The sequence below is a fragment of the Cricetulus griseus genome, chromosome 5 (assembly GCF_003668045.3).
Source record: "Cricetulus griseus strain 17A/GY chromosome 5, alternate assembly CriGri-PICRH-1.0, whole genome shotgun sequence".
NCBI lineage: Eukaryota > Metazoa > Chordata > Mammalia > Rodentia > Cricetidae > Cricetulus > Cricetulus griseus.
The window spans coordinates 178,296,402-178,320,654 of record NC_048598.1 but is presented as its reverse complement, the minus strand read 5'-3'; the positions used below and the strand labels follow the sequence as shown (position 1 = coordinate 178,320,654).

At 43.2% G+C, this 24,253-nt stretch overlaps 1 pseudogene and 2 gene segments (V, D, J or C); all 3 read left to right on the top strand.

Annotated features, from left to right (window-relative positions):
• On the top strand, positions 1-2,459 carry LOC118237915 (annotated as a pseudogene).
• A 6,371-nt stretch (positions 2,460-8,830) lies between these two features.
• On the top strand, positions 8,831-9,260 carry LOC103164416 (the record flags this gene model as incomplete). The annotated part of the segment is given in 2 exon segments: positions 8,831-8,873; positions 8,956-9,260. Coding segments are annotated over 2 exon segments (348 nt in total), but the record flags the coding sequence as incomplete, so codon positions are not given.
• A 13,537-nt stretch (positions 9,261-22,797) lies between these two features.
• Positions 22,798-23,239, top strand: LOC113838258. The segment is given in 2 exon segments: positions 22,798-22,843; positions 22,923-23,239. Coding segments are annotated over 2 exon segments (363 nt in total).
• Positions 23,240-24,253: the final 1,014 nt, after the last annotated feature.

The following is a 24,253-nucleotide window of genomic DNA, read 5'->3' as shown; positions in this document are numbered from 1 at the left end:
ATGGAGTTGAGACTGAGCTGGGTTTTCCTTGTTGCTCTTTTGAAAGGTAATTTATGTTTAAGAAAAGATACTGTGTGATTGGACTTGAGTGAGAGGGACAGTGGACATTTGTGAGAGTTTACGGACACGATTCTCTTTTCACAGGTGTCCAGTGTGAGGTGCAGCTGGTGGAGTCGGGGGGGACGCTTGGTGCAGCCTGGAAAGTCCCTGAAACTCTCCTGTGCAGCCTCTGGATTCACCTTCAGTGACTATTGGATGAACTGGGTCCGCCAGGCTCCAGGGAAGGGGTTGGAATGGATTGCAAGTATTGAACAAAAAACAAATAATTATGCAACACACTATGGGGAGTCTGTGAATGGCAGATTTACCATCTCAAGAGATGATTCCAAAAGCAGAGTCTACCTGCAAATGAACAGCTTAAAAGCTGATGACACCGTCATTTATTACTGCACTAGACAAAGTGAGAGGACTTCAGTGTGAACCTGACACAAACCTCCCTGCAGGAGCGCTCAGGACCAGCAGGGGGCGCAGGTCACACATGGAGGGAGGGACAGGGCAGGAACAGGAGCAGACATGACTGAGTGCTGGTTTATGTGGTCACAGCTGTTGCCCCATCTACTGGTTTCTCAGGATGCTCTATGTGTTTATGGTCTGTGGAGTCTGTGAAAACAGAGTTCTCTTTTGCCACAATTTACAATATACACACCACGCAGTCTAACGTGAATTACATGGAAATATCTCACCTCTGATTGCAGAAACGACTCTGGTGATGACTCAGGATCAAATGCTGAATGAGGTCTGCAGCATTGGTGATGATTTCCCTCATGAGATTCAGGCAAAGACTCAGTGGTATCTGGTTAGGATAGTGCCTGGATTAGGGGACTCACTGGGGAGGTGAGGCCACACTCAGTGACCCCCACACCCTAACTGGTCTCACATCGTCTGCTTCCCTGAGCACTGTGCACATCAGGCACAGATGTGACCCATTTGTATTTTCCCTGATGCAGTTACTTAACCTGTAACTTTCATCATGGGGTCTCCTGTTACATTTTGTTCACCTGACTTCTGGACTTTGTTCAAAACAGACATGAGCCACTTCCTTGAAACACAGCTGAGCCCTAGGCTGTAATTCTCTGTGGACTCAGGGAAGGCTATTTGTGAATTAAAAGAAGAAATAAAATTTAAGGGAACACAACTGGTCCCAGAAGATGAGCTCTGTGAACACTGAAGGAGAACGAATGTGTTACTCCTCAAGCTGCACTGTGAAACCAGAGTGTGAGCCAAGATATCCCACCCTGAAAGGGATCTAAGGACCAGCAGGGGTCATGGTTGGGCCAAAAATAAGCAATACAGAAATGAGATGAGGACAGGAGGGGAGTCCATAGTCTCCTAGGATTCTTTTTAAAAGACTGTTAGCTTAACAACACCTATTGCAGTGGTATGTAAGTCTAAAACTTTCAAACACAGTAAAAACTCTTTCTTAAATATTACATGTTTTGTTTTCCTGTTTCTATCATTATGATGTATTTATTATTGATATTTGAAAAAATTTTTCCTATAATATGTTCATATCACAATTTCTCTGACTAGTTCCTTCCTGATATTTACTATCTCTTTATGACTCAAAATGACAGCCTTTCTTTATCTCTATAAAAAGTCACCACATACCAAAAAGAAAGGGATAAAGCACCACTCATGTGCTCACACATGCACACACAGGAAACACAAAGCAGCAACCTGCTAGAAAAACAAATATCATAAGTCCATGAAAAAAATGAAACAAATGCTCCTAATTTATTAGTTTTAGAAATATCCAATCACAATTAAACCACCACCTGAAAACAATTTTATCACCAAGAAGACCTAATGTCTCTGGATGGGATTCTACTTGTAAATTGAGAGATTAAGCTTAGGTTTTATATCCACAGGGTCTACACAGGTCTCAGGAATGACTGCTTCCTCAGACAGGATGAGGATTTGGACCTCAGCATCCTGCTGCCTGACCCAGGTCTCCTCCACCTCCTTCTGCTCCAGCTGGACTAGGTCCTTATCTAAGAATTTCCCTGCTCATGAATATGCAAATCATGTGAGTCTATGGTGGTAAATACAGTGATGTCCACACCACCAACAACACATGATCAGTGTCCTCTCCACAGTCACTGAGCACACAGGTCCTCACCATGGGATGGAGCTGGATCATCCTCTTCCTCGTGACAGGAGCTACAGGTAAGGGCTCCAAGTTCCAGACTTGAGGAGGGGCCATGCACTCAGGTGACAGTGAGATCCACTCTGCCTTTCTCTCCACAGGAGTCCACTCCCAGGTCCAGCTGCAGCAGTCTGGGGCTGAGCTAGTGCAGCCTGGGTCCTCAGTGAAGTTGTCCTGCCAGACTTCAGGCTTCAACTTCATTAATAGCTACATGCACTGGGTGAAACAGAAACCTGGACATGGTGTGGAGTAGATTGGAAGGATTGATCCAGAAAATGGTGATACTAAGTACAACCAGAAGTTCCAGGGCAAGGCCACAGTGACTGCAGAGACATCATCCAGCACCACCTACATGGAGCTCAGCAGCCTGACATCTGACGACTCTGCTGTCTATTACTGTGCAACACACAGTGTTGCAAACACATCCTGAGTGTGTCAGAAAACCTGGAGGAGCAGGAAGCTGAGATAACACAGAAGTTCTGCCTGGGGACTTCATCAGAATTAATCAATCTGAGTGCGCTGTTGTCAGCCTTCTCCTAACAATCCTATAGGTTGTTTGTCAATTTTCCCAAATGGCATCTGAGAATGAAGTGATGTTGATTGACAGTGCCCTTCAGTCTACCACAACTTGATGAGATCTTTATCAGTGACCACCCCCATTGACACACTTCTTCTTTAATGAAACAGAAAATAAAAACCTGTGATTATATATTATGATGTGTGTGTATGTGTGTGTGTCCTTTAAGTCTAAGACACTAGAATTTAGTGAGAATATACTATAATATGAATTTGCCTAGGAAAATAAAATTCAGTAATAAAAGAAGAGCCAAACCACCTTTAAAAATTCAGTTTGATGTACCTAACAGCACAGCAAATACTTTGGTGGAAGTTGTCTCCATAAATTTGTGGGGAGTTCCTTTACCATTCCTCATAATTCCAATTCTTATATAATCACTTATATGTAAGTCTAATCTTGGATTGCTTATTTTAGTGGTAATCAAATTTCTTATCATTTGAGAGATGAAGACGGAACTAAATATCATACTTTGGAGTCCTCTGTGTATAGACTCTGTTACTTTGACAAAATTCTGGGCCCCTGCTCATGTAACTCTGGGCAAGATCAGGGGATTCTACACTTATTAATGGTCAAAGTGTTGTTGCTGTAATGAGGATACCTGGGTGTTCATTCACCTGTTTCCCAAAATTAGATTGTCTTTGTCACAAGATTTAGGTTGATACTGACTGATGTTGACTGGACATCAGTGTACAGCACATGAAAACCTCACCACCCCCCAACCAGCACATATACAAGCTATACAAGCTCACACAGAAACACAAACACACACACACACACACACAGAGAGAGAGAGAGAGAGAGAGAGAGAGAGAGAGAGAGAGAGAGAGAGAGAGATTTGGTTTTAGAGCTGTCAAGGCACACTTACAACCTCTGTTGATTTTTGACACTGTTATAATTTTCACATATCTGTATCTAAGGAATCCTGACTATGTATGTTTTTTCAGTTTTGTTCTGTTTTAATTAGGAGAACACACATACCTTGGCTCTACAAAGGCTGAATATGGAGAAAAAATAATTCTGCCATTTATAGCAGACTACATCTGACAATTTTTATTGCAGAAATTTCTTGTCCTCTAAGGCCAAGTGTCCTCCCAATGGTTTATGTGCAGCATAAAGGTTCATCACCATCATGAACTCTCTTCCTCAGATACAAACCACAGCCTCAGGATAGAAAGGAAAGAAGATTCCCTTATCTGTATATCCTTGGGAACTCTCAGCAGAAAGACTAACAGTGATATGAAGGTTGGGTTGTTGTTAGATGTGAACTTGCTGGACTAATGCAAGGTTCATAGGGCTGACTTCTGTGGGGAGAGACTGGATTTCTCAAGAACAGTCAAAACTTCCATTCTCCACAGAACTCCATCTTATGTCTACACTGCTGCATTACAGTCACACAAGGTTCTTCAGACAATCTTCCTGACCTATGAAGGATTGCTGATAGAGAATAAAACTGTCTACAAACATTTCAGAGCAATCCCTACATGGGGTGAAAATAATCAATTGGAGACCATGCTCTGTCAAAGAAAACACAGAGGTACACAGTCTGATATTCTGTATTATGATTTTCAAATGACAACAAGTCCATATGATCAATAACACTGCTATGTATTTTTGCTATGAGGCATCAAAAAGGAAAACCAAAATAAATTATTCATGCAGTGTAGGGGGCTGTTTCCTGCATTCTCCATTACAATAATGGTGCCTGAAGACACCAAGATGTAAATTACTTCACAGGCACTGGGTAATCTCCATTCCTTTGATCTCTGCCTATCCCGTGGCTCATTTGGCCTGAGGAGCTGAAGCCATTCATAGGGTAACACGTCCCAGGCGGCTGCTGGCCAGCCTTTATTAGGGATGGGTTTTCTTGGTTCAGAGTCTCCGCTCTGGTAAGCTTATGCTCTCTCCCAACTCTCAAGATGCATTAAAGCTTGTCTGCAGAAGGATCCGAGTGTCCTGCGTGTATTTCTTGCTGGCGAGAAAATACAGGGCGGGGGACATATGGTGCCAAAACCCGGGAAGCTTAACATCACCGGCACCGCGGAGACCCCTTGGCTACAAGGCGGATTCAGAACTGCAGGGTGGTAAATTCGGAGAGGTATGTTTTTTTCTGGACTTTGGCTTGGGAATGTTGCTATTTTGGGAGGTTAATATAGAGGCTTCTATGCTTTTACTAGGAGCTATTTTGACCTTTCTCACTGTTGTAGCAATCTTAAAGAGGTCCAGAATTACATATCAGAAACCGAATGTGGTGAGAGATGGGGCGCGCCTAACAATAAAATATAAGAAAAAAGGACCTCCCGGGATGTCTACTGACAAGGGAGTGTATAAGGAAAAAGGACCTCCCGGGATGTCTAGTGACAAGGGAGTGAATAATTTGTTAAGAACAACAACAAATAAGAAAAAAGGACCTCCTGGGATGTCTACTGACAAGGGAGTGAATAATTTGTTAGATGATTCTATAAATAAGTTTAAAGCTTTAAATCTTGATAGCTCTGATGACTCTGAAAGCTCAAGAGATAAAGTTTTAGAGGAAACAGCTCAGCTAGATGAAAAAGAAACAAAAAAGGAGGGAGAAAAAATAGGGAATAACCGGTCACACCCCGGTAAATTTAAGAGAAATAAAGACTCAAAACCTAGCCTCTGCCCTACAATGAAACTAGAGGCCTTGGAGCTGAGCAGCTCAGACTCTGAGATTTTAGACTCTAGCAAGGAAGCAGAGCTAGAGGAGGAGGCAGCACGATACCACCCCGATTGATATCAGCTGCCAAAAGTGAAAGCAAATATGAGGCCATCGCCTGTTAATTCAGCGGGTGTACTTCTATCAGCACCCCCATTATTTGGTACCGACTCCTTCTTACCATCGGAGGAGCGGAGGAAATTACAGATGGCTTTCCCAGTCTTTGATAGGGGAAAAGGCCGTGCCTGCTATTCAACACTTCTTAAAGGCCTGGAATGCCTGGGGTTTTAAAGCCTCATAAACCTATTTGCTTGTAAAAATATAAAGCCTTTTCATTAATTAATAAAAAAAGGGGGATATGTAGGGGGCCGTTTCCTGCATTCTCCATTACAATAATGGTGCCTGAAGACACCAAGATGTAAATTACTTCACAGGCACTGGGTAATCTCCATTCCTTTGATCTCTGCCTATCCCGTGGCTCATTTGGCCTGAGGAGCTGAAGCCATTCATAGGGTAACACGTCCCAGGCGGCTGCTGGCCAGCCTTTATTAGGGATGGGTTTTCTTGGTTCAGAGTCTCCGCTCTGGTAAGCTTATGCTCTCTCCCAACTCTCAAGATGCATTAAAGCTTGTCTGCAGAAGGATCCGAGTGTCCTGCGTGTATTTCTTGCTGGCGAGAAAATACAGCGCGCGGGACAATGCAGAGCCTGGGGAGTAAGTGCAGAGAGGCCACCAAAGGTGTTTCCTGACTCTACTCAGAGTTTATTCCTCTCAGTTAATCACATACAAGGCCCATGAGACCAACTCCTATGGCAGTTAGAACCCTCCCCTAGAAGGTTACAGGTTCCCTTAGTTCCTGGAATCTGTGTCACTCTCCTGGGAATGCTACAATAACAGAAATAACACTGTTCAAAGACTCTCTCAATCACCATGAAGCCAGTTTCCTCAGAGTAGAAAGAATTTCTCTATTGGGAAACCAGGACATGCATTTGTCAACAGCAGATTGGGTTCTAGAGCACAAGGAGGTGTGCATGTGGTCCCATCCCTAACCTAGAATCTATCTCCAATTCATAACATCTTTAAATTGAAAAAATGAGATTTCTCAAAGGGTGTCAGGTGGAGGAAACCAAAAAGTCCTAAGCCCTGGCTGCATTCCCATTAGCAGATGCCATCAGGATATCTAATCAAATACCTTTGGGAGGTTCATGATACCACATGGCTTTATTTCTATTTTATACATTTATCTATTCAACTCTTATTTTATCCTAGACTTCCTTTGCCTATATATAACAGCTTCTCATTTTGTCTTTTTATGGGAATTCTGAGTATATAAATCAGGTGGTCTCTGCATCCACACCTGTTTCTTGTGCCTTTTCTTGGGCTCTTGTCATTCAGTTTTTTGTTTGTTTTCTCCTGTTCAAATACGTTATTTTTATCTCATTTTACTTTATTCACCATTGTATTTTATTCACCAGAATCCTATTTGTTTTCAAAAGGCAGCAAGGTGTTGAATACAGATCGGGGGACTTGGGAGTTGAGCAGGGAGGAGGAAGTATGGGAAGAAGCTTCTCCCATCAGCTTGTGTTTCCTCTACATTCTGCAGTCAGGAAGGAGGAAGAAGCATGATGGGGAAGTGCTTCTGTGTATGTGTTTGTCTTGCTGGATGATAAATAAAATACTGTGTGGGCAATGAGACAGTAAGTTAGACTAAGAGTCAAAGAGGATTCTGGGAAATGTAGTAGAGAAGTGGTGATCCAGGCAGGAAGTGACATAGCAAAGGAGACTCATTTAAGCAAGAAGAAACAGGAAGTATCCCTTTTTTCCACTTTGCATCCTCCAGCAGTGTTGTGATCCAACAGTAAGGGAGAGCGCTAATGGAAGTCGTCCAATAAGTCTTATAAAATTATAGATTTATGATAATTAAGACTGAGCTAACAGATGAGAATCCTAGTCATTGGCCAAGCAACATGATACCTAATACAAGTGTCTCTGTGCATTAATCGGGGCCCTGACTCAGGCAGGCAGCTGACGTAGAGTGCACACATGGCGGTGGGGGTTTGGTGGCTTTTGGTGGAAAGATTTATCATAACAGAAGTAGGTATGGACCCCATGCTGCAATGACATGACTGCAATGTAACTTTCTAGGAAAGATGGGCAAACATTACTTGGCATCATTATTCATAAAATCTAAAACTTGGTAATAACCTAGATGTCCCTTAACCAAATAATGGATGAAGAAACTGTGACATATTTACACAATGGAGTACTACTCAGCAGTGAGAAAAAAAGATGTCCTAAAATCTGCAGACAAATGGACTAAGATAGAAAAAAAAACCAGCCTGAGTGAGGAAACCCATCCCCACAAAACAAATATAGTATGTACTCAATAATAAGTGGATATCAGAAATGAAGCAAAAGATACACAGACTACAATCCTCAACCCCAGAGAAGCTTTAACCCTCTACCATGAACAGATAGAAGCAGATGCAGAAATCCACAACTAACCAATGGGCCAAGCTCCTGGGGTGCAATCAAAGTGAGGGAGGAAGGATGATATGAACAAAGGGGTCAAACCATGATGGGGAATTCCACAGAATCAGCAGACCTGAGACAGTGAGAGATCAGTGACTCTGGTCTGACTAATGGGGAACCTGCATAAGACTGAACAAGACTCCCTTAATATAGGTGACAGTGGTGCAGCAGGGACAATACATGAGGCCACTGATGGTGTGAACAAGATCTAACTCTAATGCACAATCAGACTTAGTGGAGCCCATTCTACATGGAGAGAGAACCTGCCCAGCCTAGACACAGGGGTGCCAGGGGGTGGGGAGGCACCTTGGTCAGCCTCAAGGAGATGATGGACAGAATTAGTAGCTTCCTAGGGAAGGACTTATACTCTACAAGGAGCAGATGGGAGGTGGGGGGAGTGGGAGAGGGAAAGGGAGAGGAGGGAGGAGAAACTGGAATTTGAATATAAAATTAATTAATTAAAGAATAATAATATATCAAATGTTAAGAAATAAATGAATGGAAAAAAGAAAAAAAATATATAGGAGCAGAGGATTGGGGGGGTGTTGGTCTACGAAATGGAGGTGGGGTCATGCCAGTGTGTGTGTCCTGTGAGCCCTGTGGTCCCCAAACTGTCTTACTTCAGACACACACTATAGAAAATGAGACACAGAGATGGCTGTGTTGTAATGAGGAAATGGGGTGGTATCCACCCTCCTCTTTTAAAAGGACAAGGCTGACTCCCCACATGCAAATGCATCTTCTAGCTCTTAGTTAAATCCCCTCCTGAGCTGTGGGAGCTCACATCTCTCTCACAGAGAGGAGGCTGACCTCTGAGAAAAGGGGGTGTAGCCTAGAAGATGAGACTGTTGGGTCTTCTGTACCTGGTGACAGCCCTTCCTGGTGAGTGTGACCATTTCATACATGTGTCCATGAGGGGATGTGACAACATGTGATTGACAGAATTGACTCTTCCTGTCTGCAGGTGTCCTGTCCCAGATCCAGCTTCAGGAGTCAGGACCTGGCCTGGTGAAGCCCTCACAGTCGCTGTCCCTCACTTGCTCTGTCACTGGTTACTCCATCACCAGTGGTTACTTGTGGACCTGGATCAGACAGTTCCCAGGGAAGAAGCTGGAGTGGATGGGGTACATAAATACTGGTGGTAGCACCAACTACAACCCATCCCTCAAGAGCCACATCTCCATCACCAGAGACACAGCCAAGAACCGGTTCTTCCTGCAGCTGAACTCTGTGACCACTGAGGACACAGCCACATATTACTGTGCAAGAGACACAGTGAGGGGACTTCAGCATGAGCCCAGACAAAAACCTCCCTGCAGAGGAGCTCTGGGCCAGCAGGGGGCGCTCAGGCCTAAGGAAGCCCAGGTACTGTAAGTCTTTAGAACAGGGATAGAAAAACACCTGGTTTCCACTTTTCCTCCATGCAGAGAAAAGGACAAGGGTCTTTTCTCTCTCTGATGTTGAAATACTGTGTTTATGTAAAGTAACATTTGTTTGTGTCTCACTGTGATTCTCAGGACAGGTTGTACAGTAATATTTCTTGTCATTTTGGATGTGGACAAAGTCTTTACCAACTGAACCATGTCTCTGTGTTTAGGAATACGTTTTGTTGAAAACAACTTATTGGAACTCTGCTGATCTCACATGGCATTAGTTTTCACATAAAAATCTGATTCCACTTTGATTGCTCGCAAACTCCACTCTCAGTAACATCTGTGTGTTACAGCTCATCCTAGCCTGCTCACACAAAGCAGTTGAAGGGATGCCTACGGAATGAGACACAGTGTGATAAGGGGGTTGATAGTGCAGAGTGGGCATGGAAGGATGGTGCAGCTTTGACTATGAACAGAGGAGAGTTGGTCATCTTCATTTTCACAGAGCAGGGTCAGGATGGTATGATCCTCCTCGTGTCCCATTTGTGTGGGAGCAGGCAAATAGGTTGGGATCAAGAAAGTATCCCAGAAGGGAAATTAGGTGAGATCTCCTGGGTGAACTGGGGATGGGGGAGGGTGGTTAGAGAGAAGGGAGGGAGGATGAGGTCATGAGGGAGCAGCGTGGTCAAGGAAGCCGGAAGGGATGCAGTAAAGAGCAAGGGAAGAGATATCTTAGTAGAGAGAGCCACTATGGGGTTAGGGAGAAGCCTGGTGCCAGAGTTCTTCCCAAGATTTCACCAGGGTTTCCTCAGCTAAGACTCCTAGCAATAGCGGAGAGGATGCCAGAAATTGCCTACCCCTGTAACCAGATTGCTGAATAACCCAACTGTCACCATAGAGCCTTCAGTAATTGATGGAACCAGGCACAGAGATCCATAACCAAGAACCAGGCCAAGTTCTGGGAATCCAGCAGAAGAGAGGTAGGAGGGAAAATATGAGCAAAGAGGTCAAGATCATGATGGAGATATCCACAAGGACAGCTAAGCCAAGCTTGTGAAAACCAATGAACTCTAAACCTACAACTGTAGAGACTCCAGGTGACAAAGCTTGGCCCTCTGTAAATGGGAGACAGTTGGGAAGCCTGAACTATCAGAGGGTCTCCTGGCAGTAGGACCATGATACCAACCTGGTATATGAACTAGCTCCTTAGAGGCCATTCCCTATGGTGAGTGCCATGCTCAGTGGCAGCAGGAGCACATTAGAATCATGATAGAATCCTGGTACATGAGCTGGCTTGTTGGAGCCCAGTCACCATGGTGGGATTCCAAGCTCAGCCTTAATGCATTGTAGAAGGGCATGGTTCTGCTCCAAACCATTGTGTCAGAGTTTGTTGACTCCCCATAAGAGCCCTTACCCGTGAGGAAAGTGGACTGAGGATGATCTGGGGGGATGAGGATGGGGTAGCAGGAGGTGTGGGAGTGAAAAAATGTGGTTGGAATGTTAAATGAAATTGAAAAGAACAAATAAAGTATATAAAAAGAACATACCCCTGAGGACTGTGCCTCTGTTTCCTCTAGGAAACTCAGGGTAAATCATCCTGTCCATGAGGCAAGGTTGACATGCAGTGTTCTCCCCTCTTGTCTCCTCTGCAGACTCAACCACTGAGAGCAGCCTCAACTCATAGCCTCAGGCTCATAGCCCATCTGAGACCTTTGAGCCCCAATCTCCTTCTCACAGGAGCTCCATTAAAGTGGGTGTGTCCAGGGACTGCATCTCTGCTCAAGGCTGTTCTCAGAAGTGACAGACACAGGGTTTAAGGAAAGGAAACTGGGCATGTGGCTCATAGTGTGTGTGACTGATGGTGACGTTCACTGTTCTCATAGTGTGTGTGACTGATGGTGATGTTCACTGTTCTCATAGTGTGTGTGACTGATGGTGATGTTCACTGTTCTCATAGTGTGTGTGACTGATGGTGATGTTCACTGTTCTCGGGTTTCCTGTCCTGGTGTAGCCACAGGAGTCATATTTGTCCTGGTGAACCCCCCACGGGCCCTGTCCCTCACATGTGCTGCCTCTAGATTCTCTGTGACCAACTATCACATTAACTGGGCCTAACAACACCCAAAGAAGGATTAGAATATGCTTACATTTTACAATCAATTGTTGGAGTCACAGCTGCTTTGGCAACAAGCTGGGCTCCTACTCAGGTGGCAATGGGGAAAGGGTAGTGGGATCCCCAGCTCAGAATGTAAGAGGATTAGTTCTATCAGCAGCAGCCCTGGGGTGGGTGCTCATTAGACTGCTTTCTGAAACTGGATAGTGTGTTTCATGCCTCCCAACCTACAGAAACAATTTGTCCTGAAGGGTGCCAAATTCCCAAATATTGTTTATAAACATTTGTTTTCACTGAAATGTGATTGGTTATAAATGGTGAAGATCACAACCAATCTCTTAAAAAATGGGGAAATATGATATAGGAATGAACACTTTGTATTGGTATGGATTTTCATTTATTGATACAAATTTAGCATCAATTTTGATAGATGTATATTTCTCCTCTTGTTTGGATATTGTGTTTGTATAGCTCATTTAAAAATGTAATGTACAAATACGTAGATTAAGATGGTTACCTATAATATTCTAAACTTATAGTTAGGTTAGCTAGGTTTTCTACATATATAGAGATATATTTCAAATGGATAGACACTTTTCAAACCTTTCAAAGACCTACAGTATATGTTATTTAAAATGGTTTAGGGTTTTTCATGACAGTGAGACACAACTGCTCCTGGCAATACCAACTGCATGAGAAAGGAAGGTGGGCATCAAAGAGACGCCTTACGGAATTACTTTCAATATGGTGAGACTAGCCATTTGGGCAAAAAAAAAAAAAAAAACAACTGCTCTTGCCAGATTGTTTGACTGTGTGCTGTGTAAACTTGACATACAGGATCCACAGGAACGTGACTGCTGAAACCAGATGAGACATTGCTGCAGGGTTCCTGCTTCGTGGAAAAGTCTGTCAGACATTCTGAAGGACACAGAGAAAAATGAATGACAAACTACCAATACAGGCAGACAGCTTAAAATTTCCTGATTCACTGAGAAGTCTGCCAGACACACTGTGGCCTATAGGCAGAAAATGGATGCCCCAACATTACAGAGGCATGTCCAGATTATGAGATGTCTTTGTCAATTCTAGAGTTTATAGACTATTCTTCTATGGTCTTTGAAGCGGTTGAAGACAGATAGTTATGGTTTTCCTTAGTTATGATAAAAGATAAATTGCATATAAGACATTAGACTCACAAAGGCAGAATAAATGATAGAATACTTTCTTTAAATCTTGCTAAATGTTAATGGACGAGACACTAAAATTATAGTTCTTGCTTCATAAGTGTTTTGTTATATATAATTTGACTCTGTAAAGTTTAAACCTTTATTTATTTAGACAGAAATGAGGAGATGATGGGAGATGTCATTTAGTAAATATGTTTGTCTTATTGGTTGATGAATAAAACACTCTGGCCAATATAGCAGCAAGATAGGCAGGTTTAGGGGATGTGGAGGATTCTGGGAAGTGTAGACAGAGAACATTCATCTTGTGATCCCAGGGAGATGAGGACATGTGTGAGTCATTCTCCACTAAGGTAAGACCATGTAGAAATTCTTCATTTAATAGAAATGGGTTAATAATAAAGACAAAACTAGCCAATAAGCCAACCGTTTATAATTAATATGATGTCTGAGTGTTCATTTGGGACCAGGCTGTCAGGAAGGAGTGCTCATAACATTTCCCAAATCCAAATTGTGGAGTGTCTCTGAGACAGGACTTTGTTCTGGGCACAGGGAGCCACCATGATGCTCTGACCATCAGCCAGTGACCAGCATGCTGCAGGGAGTCAGTGTTCCATCAGGGGGCGCCAAAACTCAGTGGTTTCAACTGTATCCTTGAGCAGATGCACAGAAGGCCAGAAAGCACTTCCTGTGAGCCCTGGGTCCCTCTTCCAGCCCAGTGTGCAGAAGAAACTGCAGGACCTTGGAGCTGGCAGGACTGCACAGTACAAACGTCAGGTTTATGTACACAGCACTCTGGTTCACATTTTTTTGTTTCCTGTCTCACTCCCACAGTCAATGTTTTGCACTATCTTATAATTGCTTGTCCTGAGGCCACACTATCAGCACAGACCACATGCACATTCAAACACCACTGGTTTCTTCACTTCTGATTCACTTTACCTCATTTGTGAGACACCCCTAGTATCTCTACTTTGTCAGATGCCTGTTCATTGCAAAGCTTCTTGATGACTCCAGGCCCTGTATGTTTCTATCGGTCAATGTACTGTTGCTCTTTGTGTTTCATTACAAACATCAAATGTGGGAGGTAGGTAGAGTCAGATTCCTTTAATGTCAAGCAGTCTTGTTATTTTGGGATTAGAAAAGAACAGAAATGAGTTTGAAATGAGCAAGGCTTTTCATGGGATTTCAAATTATCCAGTGTATATGGTCTCTGCTGCAGTTTCTTCATTGGATTTTTTATTGTCTGTTACAACACTACAAGAAATGAATCCAGAAATTATATTTAAGGGTGACATTTTTCACATGAGTTGATTTATTATTAAAGTAGTCTACAATCAAATTATTATAATTCTGGTTATTTGTCAATGTCTTTGCATGGGTACATGATCAAGACTGTAGTTGCCCAAAGAAACCAAAAGAGTTGGCTCCTAAGGAGCAAGAATTCTTTGTATGTTGAGCTACTTGATGTTCTGGAAATAAAACTCAGGTTTTTTGAAAGTCAGTACATTTGTTTAACTGCTGATCCTTCCATCAGATATCTAAACTGTTCTGTGTTATGAATCTGCTTCACTATTTTTATTACAATATTTTTAAAATGTTTATATTAATACAGGTACATCATTTCCTCCAAACCCCCATAGAACTTCTCACAATTTTTAGTATTTATAATATTTATTACATCACGTATGTAAAAAGAGAGCACAGAATTCATAGTTTTAAATACAAATGAACCTTATTTCCAATTGCTTCATCAATAATGGTAGACATTGATATGGGAGTGCCTAGGACCACAGAGTCCAAGAACAGCACACATTTAGAAGCCATGTGAGTCAGGGAAGGAGAAATGCAGAAGTCTCAGTGAGCAGACACCGTCTCCCTTGGAAAGGTTAAGGTTATTGACTCTCAATAGGACAGGGACATGATGAATAGAAGACAAAGGCCACTGCTGCCCTGTTGAATGGAATCAAGCAGTGAGACTGTGAGATGCCCAGGTGGAGATGTCCCTGTGCAGACCCAGCATAAACAGAAGCCTTGGGGGTCAACAGAGCCAGTGTGAAATCATAAACACCAGATTGTAGGAAGTAACCCTAGCCCCGCCCAATAGTCCTGAGGCAGGTACCAGGTGGACCTGGGGACTCGCCCATAAGGGCGGGGTGAAGGAAAGCCGGGATGACGTAAAGGGGACTTCTTAAGAGCGGCACGGGAACCGCGCGCTCTCTTTGTTCTGGCTGCGCTGGCTGGGTTCTTAACCTAGCTCTGGCCTGTGTTTCACCCGGCTGTGCTTGGAATAAAGAGACTTTAATCCAATATCTGGCGCCCAACGATAAACGAACCTGAAGAGCCAACGAGCACCCGGAAAATCCAGTGAGTTTCCCCCGTGCGTGAGGGGCTTACCACCCCCCACCACCCCCCCCACCTTTCCCGGCTCCTGACTCCTGCCGCGGGGTCCTTGGATTCGCCCCCTTCCAGCGGGTGCCGCAGGCCGCGGCTCAGACGCGAACAGCGGCGCCCGCGCCCGCAGGAGACCCGGCCTGGCTTTGTCTGGCCATCCGGCTACCTGTGTGCGCTTAGGGCCTGAACGCATTGCTCCTGCGCACAAAGAGGAGGGTTTTCAGCTTTCATTTACAGGGAAAGCACCCCTGTTCCCACTTGCCTGTCTACACCTGCTGCCTCCGTCTGCGACCAGACCCTGGCAGGGTAAGTCTTTCAACTCTAGCCGTGGGCACAGCCACCCGCCTGAAGCAAATACCCACAGGTAAGTTCTAAAAAGTTTCTTAGCGGCAAAAGCAGAATTCTGTGAGTCAGATCCTACTCTAGATAGACGCGCTGCGCCACCTGCTGGCCGGCACGTGGTTACTACAACGGGAAATGAATTTACCAATAGATATGGTTACATTTCCCCTAAAGCTAAATAAGTATAATATCTCTTATGCTTACATACATTCACTGCTGGAGGAGCAGGCTGACTTACAAAATATGGGCTTACATGTTTTGTTAGCTGTGACTTTCTTGATTCACGTGTCGTTGTTCCTCAAGAATAGAAGGAAGGTTGATATCTCTACCCACTTGCAGGACATACAAGCCTTACGTAGCCAAGCTCTAAATGAATCAAAACTTACCTATTCATCGATTATTGAGCTGTTAGAACAAAAACTGGACGATGGGCTCCGTTCAATGTTCTATAAGATACAGACAGATCTATCTACTACTCAAGCTGAAATGCAGCATATTTATAACAACATAAAAATGGACAGATGCTCCATCGAGTCTTTAAAGGCCGATCGGGCAAAGGACCGTGATGAGATTCAGGATGTTATTCAGCACATTTATAACAACATAAAGATAGACAGATGCTCCTTCGAGTCTTTAAAGGCCGATCGGGCAAAGGACCGTGATGAGATTCAGGATGTTATTCAGCACATTTATAACAACATAAAAATAGACAGATGCTCCATCTTAGAGTCTTTACAAGCCGATCGGGCAAAGGATCGTGATGAGACTCAGGAACTTATTCAGACCTTACAAGCTAAACAGACTAAAGACCATGAGGAACTGACATCTAGTTTGGGAATGCTACAGGCTAAACAGACTAAAGACCATGAGGAACTGACATCTAGTTTGGGAATGCTGCAGGCTAAACAGACTAAAGACCATGAGGAACTGACATCTAGTTTGGGAATGCTACAGGCTAAACAGACTAAAGACCATGAGGAACTGACATCTAGTTTGGGAATGCTGCACGCTAAACAGACTAAAGACCATGAGGAACTGACATCTAGTTTGGAAATAATGCAAGCTAAACAGACTAAAGATCATGAGGAACTGACATCTAGCTTGGGAATAATTCAAACAAAACAAACTACAGACCATGATGCCTTAATGGCTAAGCAGGCAGCAGACTGTGAATCGCTAGAGATGGCATGCAGCCACTTAGAAACTCAGCTAGGCTCTCTCTCCTATTCCTTTGTCACTAAGGTACAAGAGACCCAGAATAGGCTTCAACAATCAGATAATGCCACTAAGTCAATAGCTGGGAAATGTGAGAGGGACTATAATGAAATTAGAACTGAGCTTCAAAGATTACAGGAGGAGTTACAAACCAGGGTGGTCAAACTGGAAATGTCTACCGAGTTAATGGCAGAGATTAATCGCAATCTTGATTCTAAATTTCAATCTTTGGATGGCTATTTCCAGGCCACCCAAATGTTAGCTAGGGATGAACGTATTACTCGTCTAGAAAATCTTACAGGAGAATTGTCGAAGCAAATCGAGGATTCCACATCACGCCTCGAATCCTTAATGGTGGATGAGATTAAAGCCTCGCGTGACGAAATTCTGACCCGGCTGACATACCTTGAACAAGAAGACACTGACTCACTTCGATCCGAGATGCACAATTCGAGAAGGTATTTCAATCACCCTAAAGCGGTTACACACACACCTTTAGTATACCCGGCCATGGTGGTGGACAAGCAATCATCTAAAAAACACTCCCAGGGGCAGACAGCATATACGTGGCAACCAACCCAATTAAAGGATCTTAGGCATATTAAGGAATCGGTTGTCTCGTATGGTCTTCATAGCCCATACGTAAAACAGCTGTTGCATTCTTGGGCCACTTTTAACAGGGTGACGCCCGCAGATTGGGTGGGCTTGGCATCGGCTGTCCTCGATAATTCCTGCTTAATTGAATGGAGAGCATTATTCAGGGAAGAAGCTGGAATCTTAGAACGACAAGCCGCCAGGGACGGAGTTGATGCACCTCTCCAAAAAATCCTAGGAGAAGGCATTTATTCTGACCCACAGATTCAGGCTGAATATGACGACCATACACTGTCCCTATGCAGAACAGCAGCATTAAATGCATGGGACAAGGTTCGTGAATCAGGAGAACAGCTAGAAGCTTTTACAAAAATAGAACAGGGACAAACAGAACCATTTAAAGACTTCTTAGACAGATTGACCAGAGCAGTAGACAAACAGGTAACAGATCTAACAATAAGACATCCAATTGTGTATAGTTTAGCTTATCACAATGCAAACCCAATGTGCAAAAGAATACTTTTGCCTCTAAAGATCAGATCAGCTCCACTAGAAGAATGGGTTTTGCATACTGCCCATATTGACTGTAACATACAAGATACTGGAATCTGGGCAGAAGAAGCTGTCCCAAGAGGCTTCAATAAACAACAGGAGATTAGAAGAGATAGCAACAGAAGGACTTGGGAAGGAAGAGCACCTTACAGGGGCTCACACAGGTACCGTGAGGCCAGTGCTCATCGCCACCTTGACCCAGAGCCTCGCATAGGAAGAGCACGCTCTGGAAGTCCATGGAGGCGTCAGGAGAATAGATGTTTCAGCTGTGGTAAGATAGGACATACAAAGAAAAATTGTAGACAGAGAAATTCACGCGACAGGTCGTTGCCCTCTGGATTATGTAGGAGATGTGGTAAGGGCAAACACTGGACTAATGAATGCAGATCAACTAGGGATTTTCAGGGAAAATTATTGGCGCCGGGAAACTCGGAAAGGGGCCTCGAGCAGGCCCCGAGAACAGTTCGATCATTCCCAGTAACAGTGGAAGACAATCTGTCACAAGACAAATAGATAATTCCTTGCCTATGGTGGAAAATGATATTGCTCTAGAGGGTAGTTTAAATAGTGATGAAGAATCACATGTGACTAATGAAAATGACAAACGCGTATTTTGGCAAGCTTCTATTAATGATAAAAGGCCTCAGTTACAAATTAAAATTCAAAATAAAGTTATGTCTGGTCTGGTGGACACTGGAGCTGATGTGACTATTATCACTCAGAAATGTTGGCCTAAGAATTGGCCACTTAAAGAGGCCAATGTACAATTTTTAGGAATTGGAACTCTATCTAGGGTCCGGCGGAGTGTTAACTCGATGGTTTGTATTGGACCGGAAGGACAAAAAGGAATATTGAAACCTTACGTAGCAGATATTGCTATAAATTTATGGGGTCGTGATTTATTACAACAGTGGAATACTCAAATTAACATCCCTCCAGTGTCGGGTACGAATTCTAGACAACCGCGGGATAGTAGAAAAGATCGGGTAAGATGCCATGGAAAATGGTTACCAACTATCCGGGCTGTACAGACATTAAATACAAATGACAGGCCTTTAGAGGAACCAAAGGCCCTGCCATTAAAATGGCTTACAGACGAACCGGTCTGGATAGGGCAATGGCCTTTGACCTCTGAAAAGCTAGAGGCTCTAGAAAAGTTAGTACAGGAACAGCTAGAGGCTGGTCACATAGAACAATCTACCAGCCCTTGGAATTCTCCTGTATTTGTCATCAAGAAGAAGTCAGGTAACTGGAGAATGCTGACAGACCTGAGAGCCATAAATAAGGTAATTCAGCCTATGGGCGCTCTACAGCCTGGAATGCCATTGCCTTCCTTAATACCTAAAGGATGGCCGATCATAGTAATTGACCTTAAAGACTGCTTTTTCACTATACCATTACAAGAAAGTGATAGAGAAAAGTTTGCATTTACGGTGCCAACTCTTAATAACTCACAACCAGTTCGGAGATACCAATGGAAAGTTTTACCTCAGGGGATGCTAAACAGCCCTACCTTGTGTCAACAATTTGTACAACAACCTTTGGAAATAATTCGTAAACAATTTCCACAATCTCTTGTTTATCATTATATGGATGATATTCTTTTAGCAGATTCTAATGAGGAAACTTTAGAACGTATGTTTACTATGGTGAAGGAGGTTCTGCCTAGATGGGGTTTACAAATTGCCCCAGAAAAGATACAAAGAGGAGATTCTATTAACTATTTAGGATATAAGATAGACTTACAAAGAATCAGACCTCAAAAGGTACAAATTAGAAGGGACCGTTATCAAACTCTTAACAGTCTTCAGAAGCTACTAGGAGAAATATCTCAATTACAGACGATCATTGGTGTGGAGGGACATGACTTAAAGCATTTAAAAATGGCACTAAAAGGTGATAAGGACTTAAACAGTCCACGAATATTATCGGCTGAAGCAGAAAAAGAGCTACAATGGGTAGAAAACAGAATATTGGATGCGCATGTAGATCGGATAAACCTTGATCTAGATTGCATTCTGGTCATCTTGCCATCCAGAGAATACCCTTCTGGGATTCTGATGCAGAGGGAAGACACTATATTGGAATGGATATTCTTGCCACATAAGCAGAACAAAAAGTTAAAGACGTATATAGAAAAGATTTCTGATTTGATTTTAAAGGGCAAATTAAGACTTCGTCAGTTGACTGGGAAAGACCCAGCAGAGATTATAGTACCCTTAACTAATGATGAGATTTCCTCCCTATGGAAGGATAATGAATATTGGCAAATAGCTCTCACTGACTTTTTGGGAACAATTAGTAACAACTATCCCAAAACCGACAGAATTAAATTCATAAAAAAGACGGTTTGGATTCTTCCACGCATTGTAAGACAAACTCCCATTTCTGGAGTTCTTACCTTCTACACTGATGCTAACAAAACAGGTAAGGCTGGTTATAAAGCAGGTGAGGTAAGTAAAGTAGTTCAAAGTCCATATACATCTGTACAGAAAGCAGAATTATATGCAATTCTTATGGTGCTCATGGATTTTACAGAACCTCTTAATATAGTTACTGATTCCCAATATGCAGAAAGAGTCGTCTTGCACATAGAGACTACAGAATTTGTCCCTGATAACACTGAACTAACCTCGTTGTTCTTGCAGTTACAGGAAACAATCAGAAACAGAAGTAACCCACTGTACATTACGCATATCAGATCCCATACAGGTCTGCCAGGCCCACTGGCACAAGGCAATGATGAGATCGATCGTTTATTGATTGGCACTGTGCTAGAAGCCTCGGAATTTCATAAAAAGCATCATGTAAATAGCAGGGGTTTAAAGAAGGACTTCTCCATCACTTGGCAACAAGCCAAGGAGATAGTGAGAAACTGTCCTACTTGTTCCTTTTATAACCAAACTCCACTGCCAGCGGGATGTAATCCTAAAGGCCTTCGGAGGAATGAGATCTGGCAAATGGATGTTTTTCACTTTACAGAATTTGGAAATTTGAAATATGTGCATCATACCATTGACACATTCTCAGGTTTCCAATGGGCTACTGCTCTCAACTCTGAAAAGGCTGATTCCGTTATTACACACCTACTGGAGGTGATGGCAGTTATGGGCATACCGGCGCAGATAAAAACTGACAATGCTCCAGCATATGTCTCCACAAAAATGGAACAGTTTTTCAAATATTATAACATTAAGCATGTCACAGGTATACCACACAACCCTACAGGACAAGCAGTCGTCGAAAGGTCTAACAGGACACTTAAGGAGATGCTCCATAGGCAAGCTGGTAAGTCAAAACCCCCCAAACATAGGTTACATAATGCCTTATTAACGCTAAACTTTCTTAATGCCAATGACAGTGGGCAGACAGCTGCGGAAAGACACTGGACTACGGAAAAAACAGCTGAACTGAACCAACCAGTGTATTACAAAGATGTGCTGACCTCGGTATGGAAACCTGGACATGTATTACGTTGGGGTAGGGGTTTTGCATTTGTCTCCACAGGAGAAGAAAATCTTTGGATACCATCAAAATTGATCAAGATTCGAGTTGAAGGAGACAACCCCCTCGACAAGGATGACTGACAGGTATTTTCTGAGGAACTGCCCTCTATAAGTCAAAGGACATTACATGTATGGATACTCAAGGAAAGAACGTAGCTATAACCATCGAACAAAAGGAACGTGATATACGGTAAAAATTTACAGCTGTCTCTCGAATAACTCTATGTCTATTTATTTCCTGGTCCCTATTCAACTAAATCGAGACTGGATTTAGAGTTGGGTTTGGCTTTCCTACTCTAAAATCCAAGTATGTTATTTAACAACATTTAAAAGTTTCTGTGTTATATCAAGAAGCCAATTGCTATAATACAGAATATATAAAGAATAAGAGGACTATCTTTGTTTTTCTTGGCTTTTCTTTTACACCCTCTCAGAATCGTTGTTAGTCAAGGTTCATCAAGGTACCTTTTCCAGTACACATACATAAACAAGCGAACATTTCTCTGATGACACTTATGTTTGAGTCCCATACAGCCATCAAGACCCATCCTGACAGCAATCCCTACATGCTCCGGAAAAGGAATTGGACTACACCTTCCTGACTACACTGGATTCAACTCACTCCGTTTCGACTGACACTCCAACCAGAACCTCGAGTGACGACTTCAATCAAGTTGAGGATTTCAACGTAGATCTTCAATCAAACAAATCATCTAACATGGACTAGATATAACTCACTAGAGACTTTCCCTGTACTGGCATTTTTTTTTCCACAGGGCCCCCACATGACCATCTTCGTCCCGTTTCAGCAGGAAGTAACCTAGAAGATGCTACGCCCCCGTTCCCCATTATTGTGTATTAGGGTAGTGTAAGCCTAGTTAAGAATGACTTTCTTATTGTTTAGAGTTGGGATTGGAAGAAGGTGTTCAAGTTAGACACTTTTTCCACATGACGTTAAGACTTAGCTAGAATAGACATAGGATGTATCATAGCAGATTATTGTATATTCTTGTATTCCACCCTTATGATTGTTAGTTTTGGATATTTTACACTATTAAGTTTTAATCCTCTCTTAGACTAAAAGGGGAATTGTAGGGAGTAACCCTAGCCCCGCCCAATAGTCCTGAGGCAGGTACCAGGTGGACCTGGGGACTCGCCCATAAGGGCGGGGTGAAGGAAAGCCGGGATGACGTAAAGGGGACTTCTTAAGAGCGGCACGGGAACCGCGCGCTCTCTTTGTTCTGGCTGCGCTGGCTGGGTTCTTAACCTAGCTCTGGCCTGTGTTTCACCCGGCTGTGCTTGGAATAAAGAGACTTTAATCCAATACCAGATGCTGGAAGACATGGTGTTAGCCACCTGGAGTCTTGGAGCCTTGTATATTAGATTTGCATTCAGTTTTGTTTAGGGCCTGGTAATATTCAAATGTGCTCTATGCAAAAGCATTTAGAGTAGAAATCTGAGGCTCATCTCCCTCACCGAGCAAGGAGTGCCTGATTAGCCTCAGAAAACCACAGATCCCCAAACTCCTACAGCATGGAGTGGGTGTGGAGGCTCCTTTTCCTGCTGGCAGCTGCCCAAAGTAAGACATCAGAGCCCACAGCCGCAGGGTAAACTGAGGCAGTTCTATGACCTCTCACTTCCCCATGTTCTCTCCACAGGTGTCCAAACACAGGTCCAGCTGGTGCAGTCAGGAGCTGAGCTGAAGCAGCCTGGACAGTCTGTGAAGATCTCCTGCAAGGGTTCAGGGTACACCTTCACACAATATGCAATTACCTGGGTGAAGCAGGCACCAGGACAGGGTCTAAAGTATATGGGCTGGATCAATACTGAAACTGGGAATCCAACATATGCTGATGACGTCAAAGGACGGTTTGTCTTCTCCTTGGACACGTCTGTCAGCACTGCATATCTGCAGATCAGCAGCCTCAAGAACGAAGACACAGCCATGAATTACTGTGCGAGATCCACAGTGTGATGTTTTTACTATTTCACAAGGAGTGGCCTCTGTACTATCACTGTTTATTTAACAAGTATGCATGGTAAATTTTCACCATACTGTCCGTATCCCAGTTTCATTACAGTAATTTAATGTATGCTTCAATAATCATTGATCTTTCCATCAGTTCCTCTTGAATTATCAAATTGAACATTTTAATTTTTAAAACATCAATGAATTAATTTTATAGTATATGGTAAGATAATCAGTAAAGATTACATGTAAAAGAGGGAAAATTTAAATTTAGGATATGGAAGCTTTTTACAAAAATGAATAATATTTTAATGAAATCATGGTCATAACTTTTCATTATCTCTCAGATATTTGCAAGATTTCCTGCTGCCTCTAAGGCCCACACACACCAGAGAATAAGATATATCAGGAAGATATGCAAATACTGCCTCCCTCTGCTCATAAAAACCAGCCCTGCCTTCACCCCGCAGGTCAGGCAGAGGACTCTAGCCCTGTCTTCCCATCCAGTGACCAGCACTGAAAACACGACAATCAACATGGTGTTGGGGCTGCACTGGGTTTTCTTTGTTGCTCTTTTAAAAGGTAGATAGCACGGGATGCTGAGTGTGTGAGGAGACATGAGTGAGAGAGACAGTAGACTTTGTGACAGTTTCTTCATCAGGATCCTCTCTGTTTGCAGGTGTCCACTGTGAGGTGCAGCTGGTTGAGTCTGGTGGAGGATTGGTGAAGCCTGCAGGGTCACTGAAACTCTCCTGTGAGGCCTCTGGATTCACTTTCAGTGATGCTGCCATGTACCGGGTCCGCCATGCTCCAGGAAAGGGGCTGGAGTGGGTTCCTAGCATAAGAAGTAAAAGTTATAATTATGCAACCTATTACGTGGATTCAGTGAAAGGCAGATTCACCATCTCCAGAGATGATTCCCAAAGCGTGGTCTACCTGCAAATGAACAACCTGAGAACTGAGGACACGGCCACTTATTACTGTACAAGAGACACAGTGAGGAGTCTCCAGTGTGAGCCC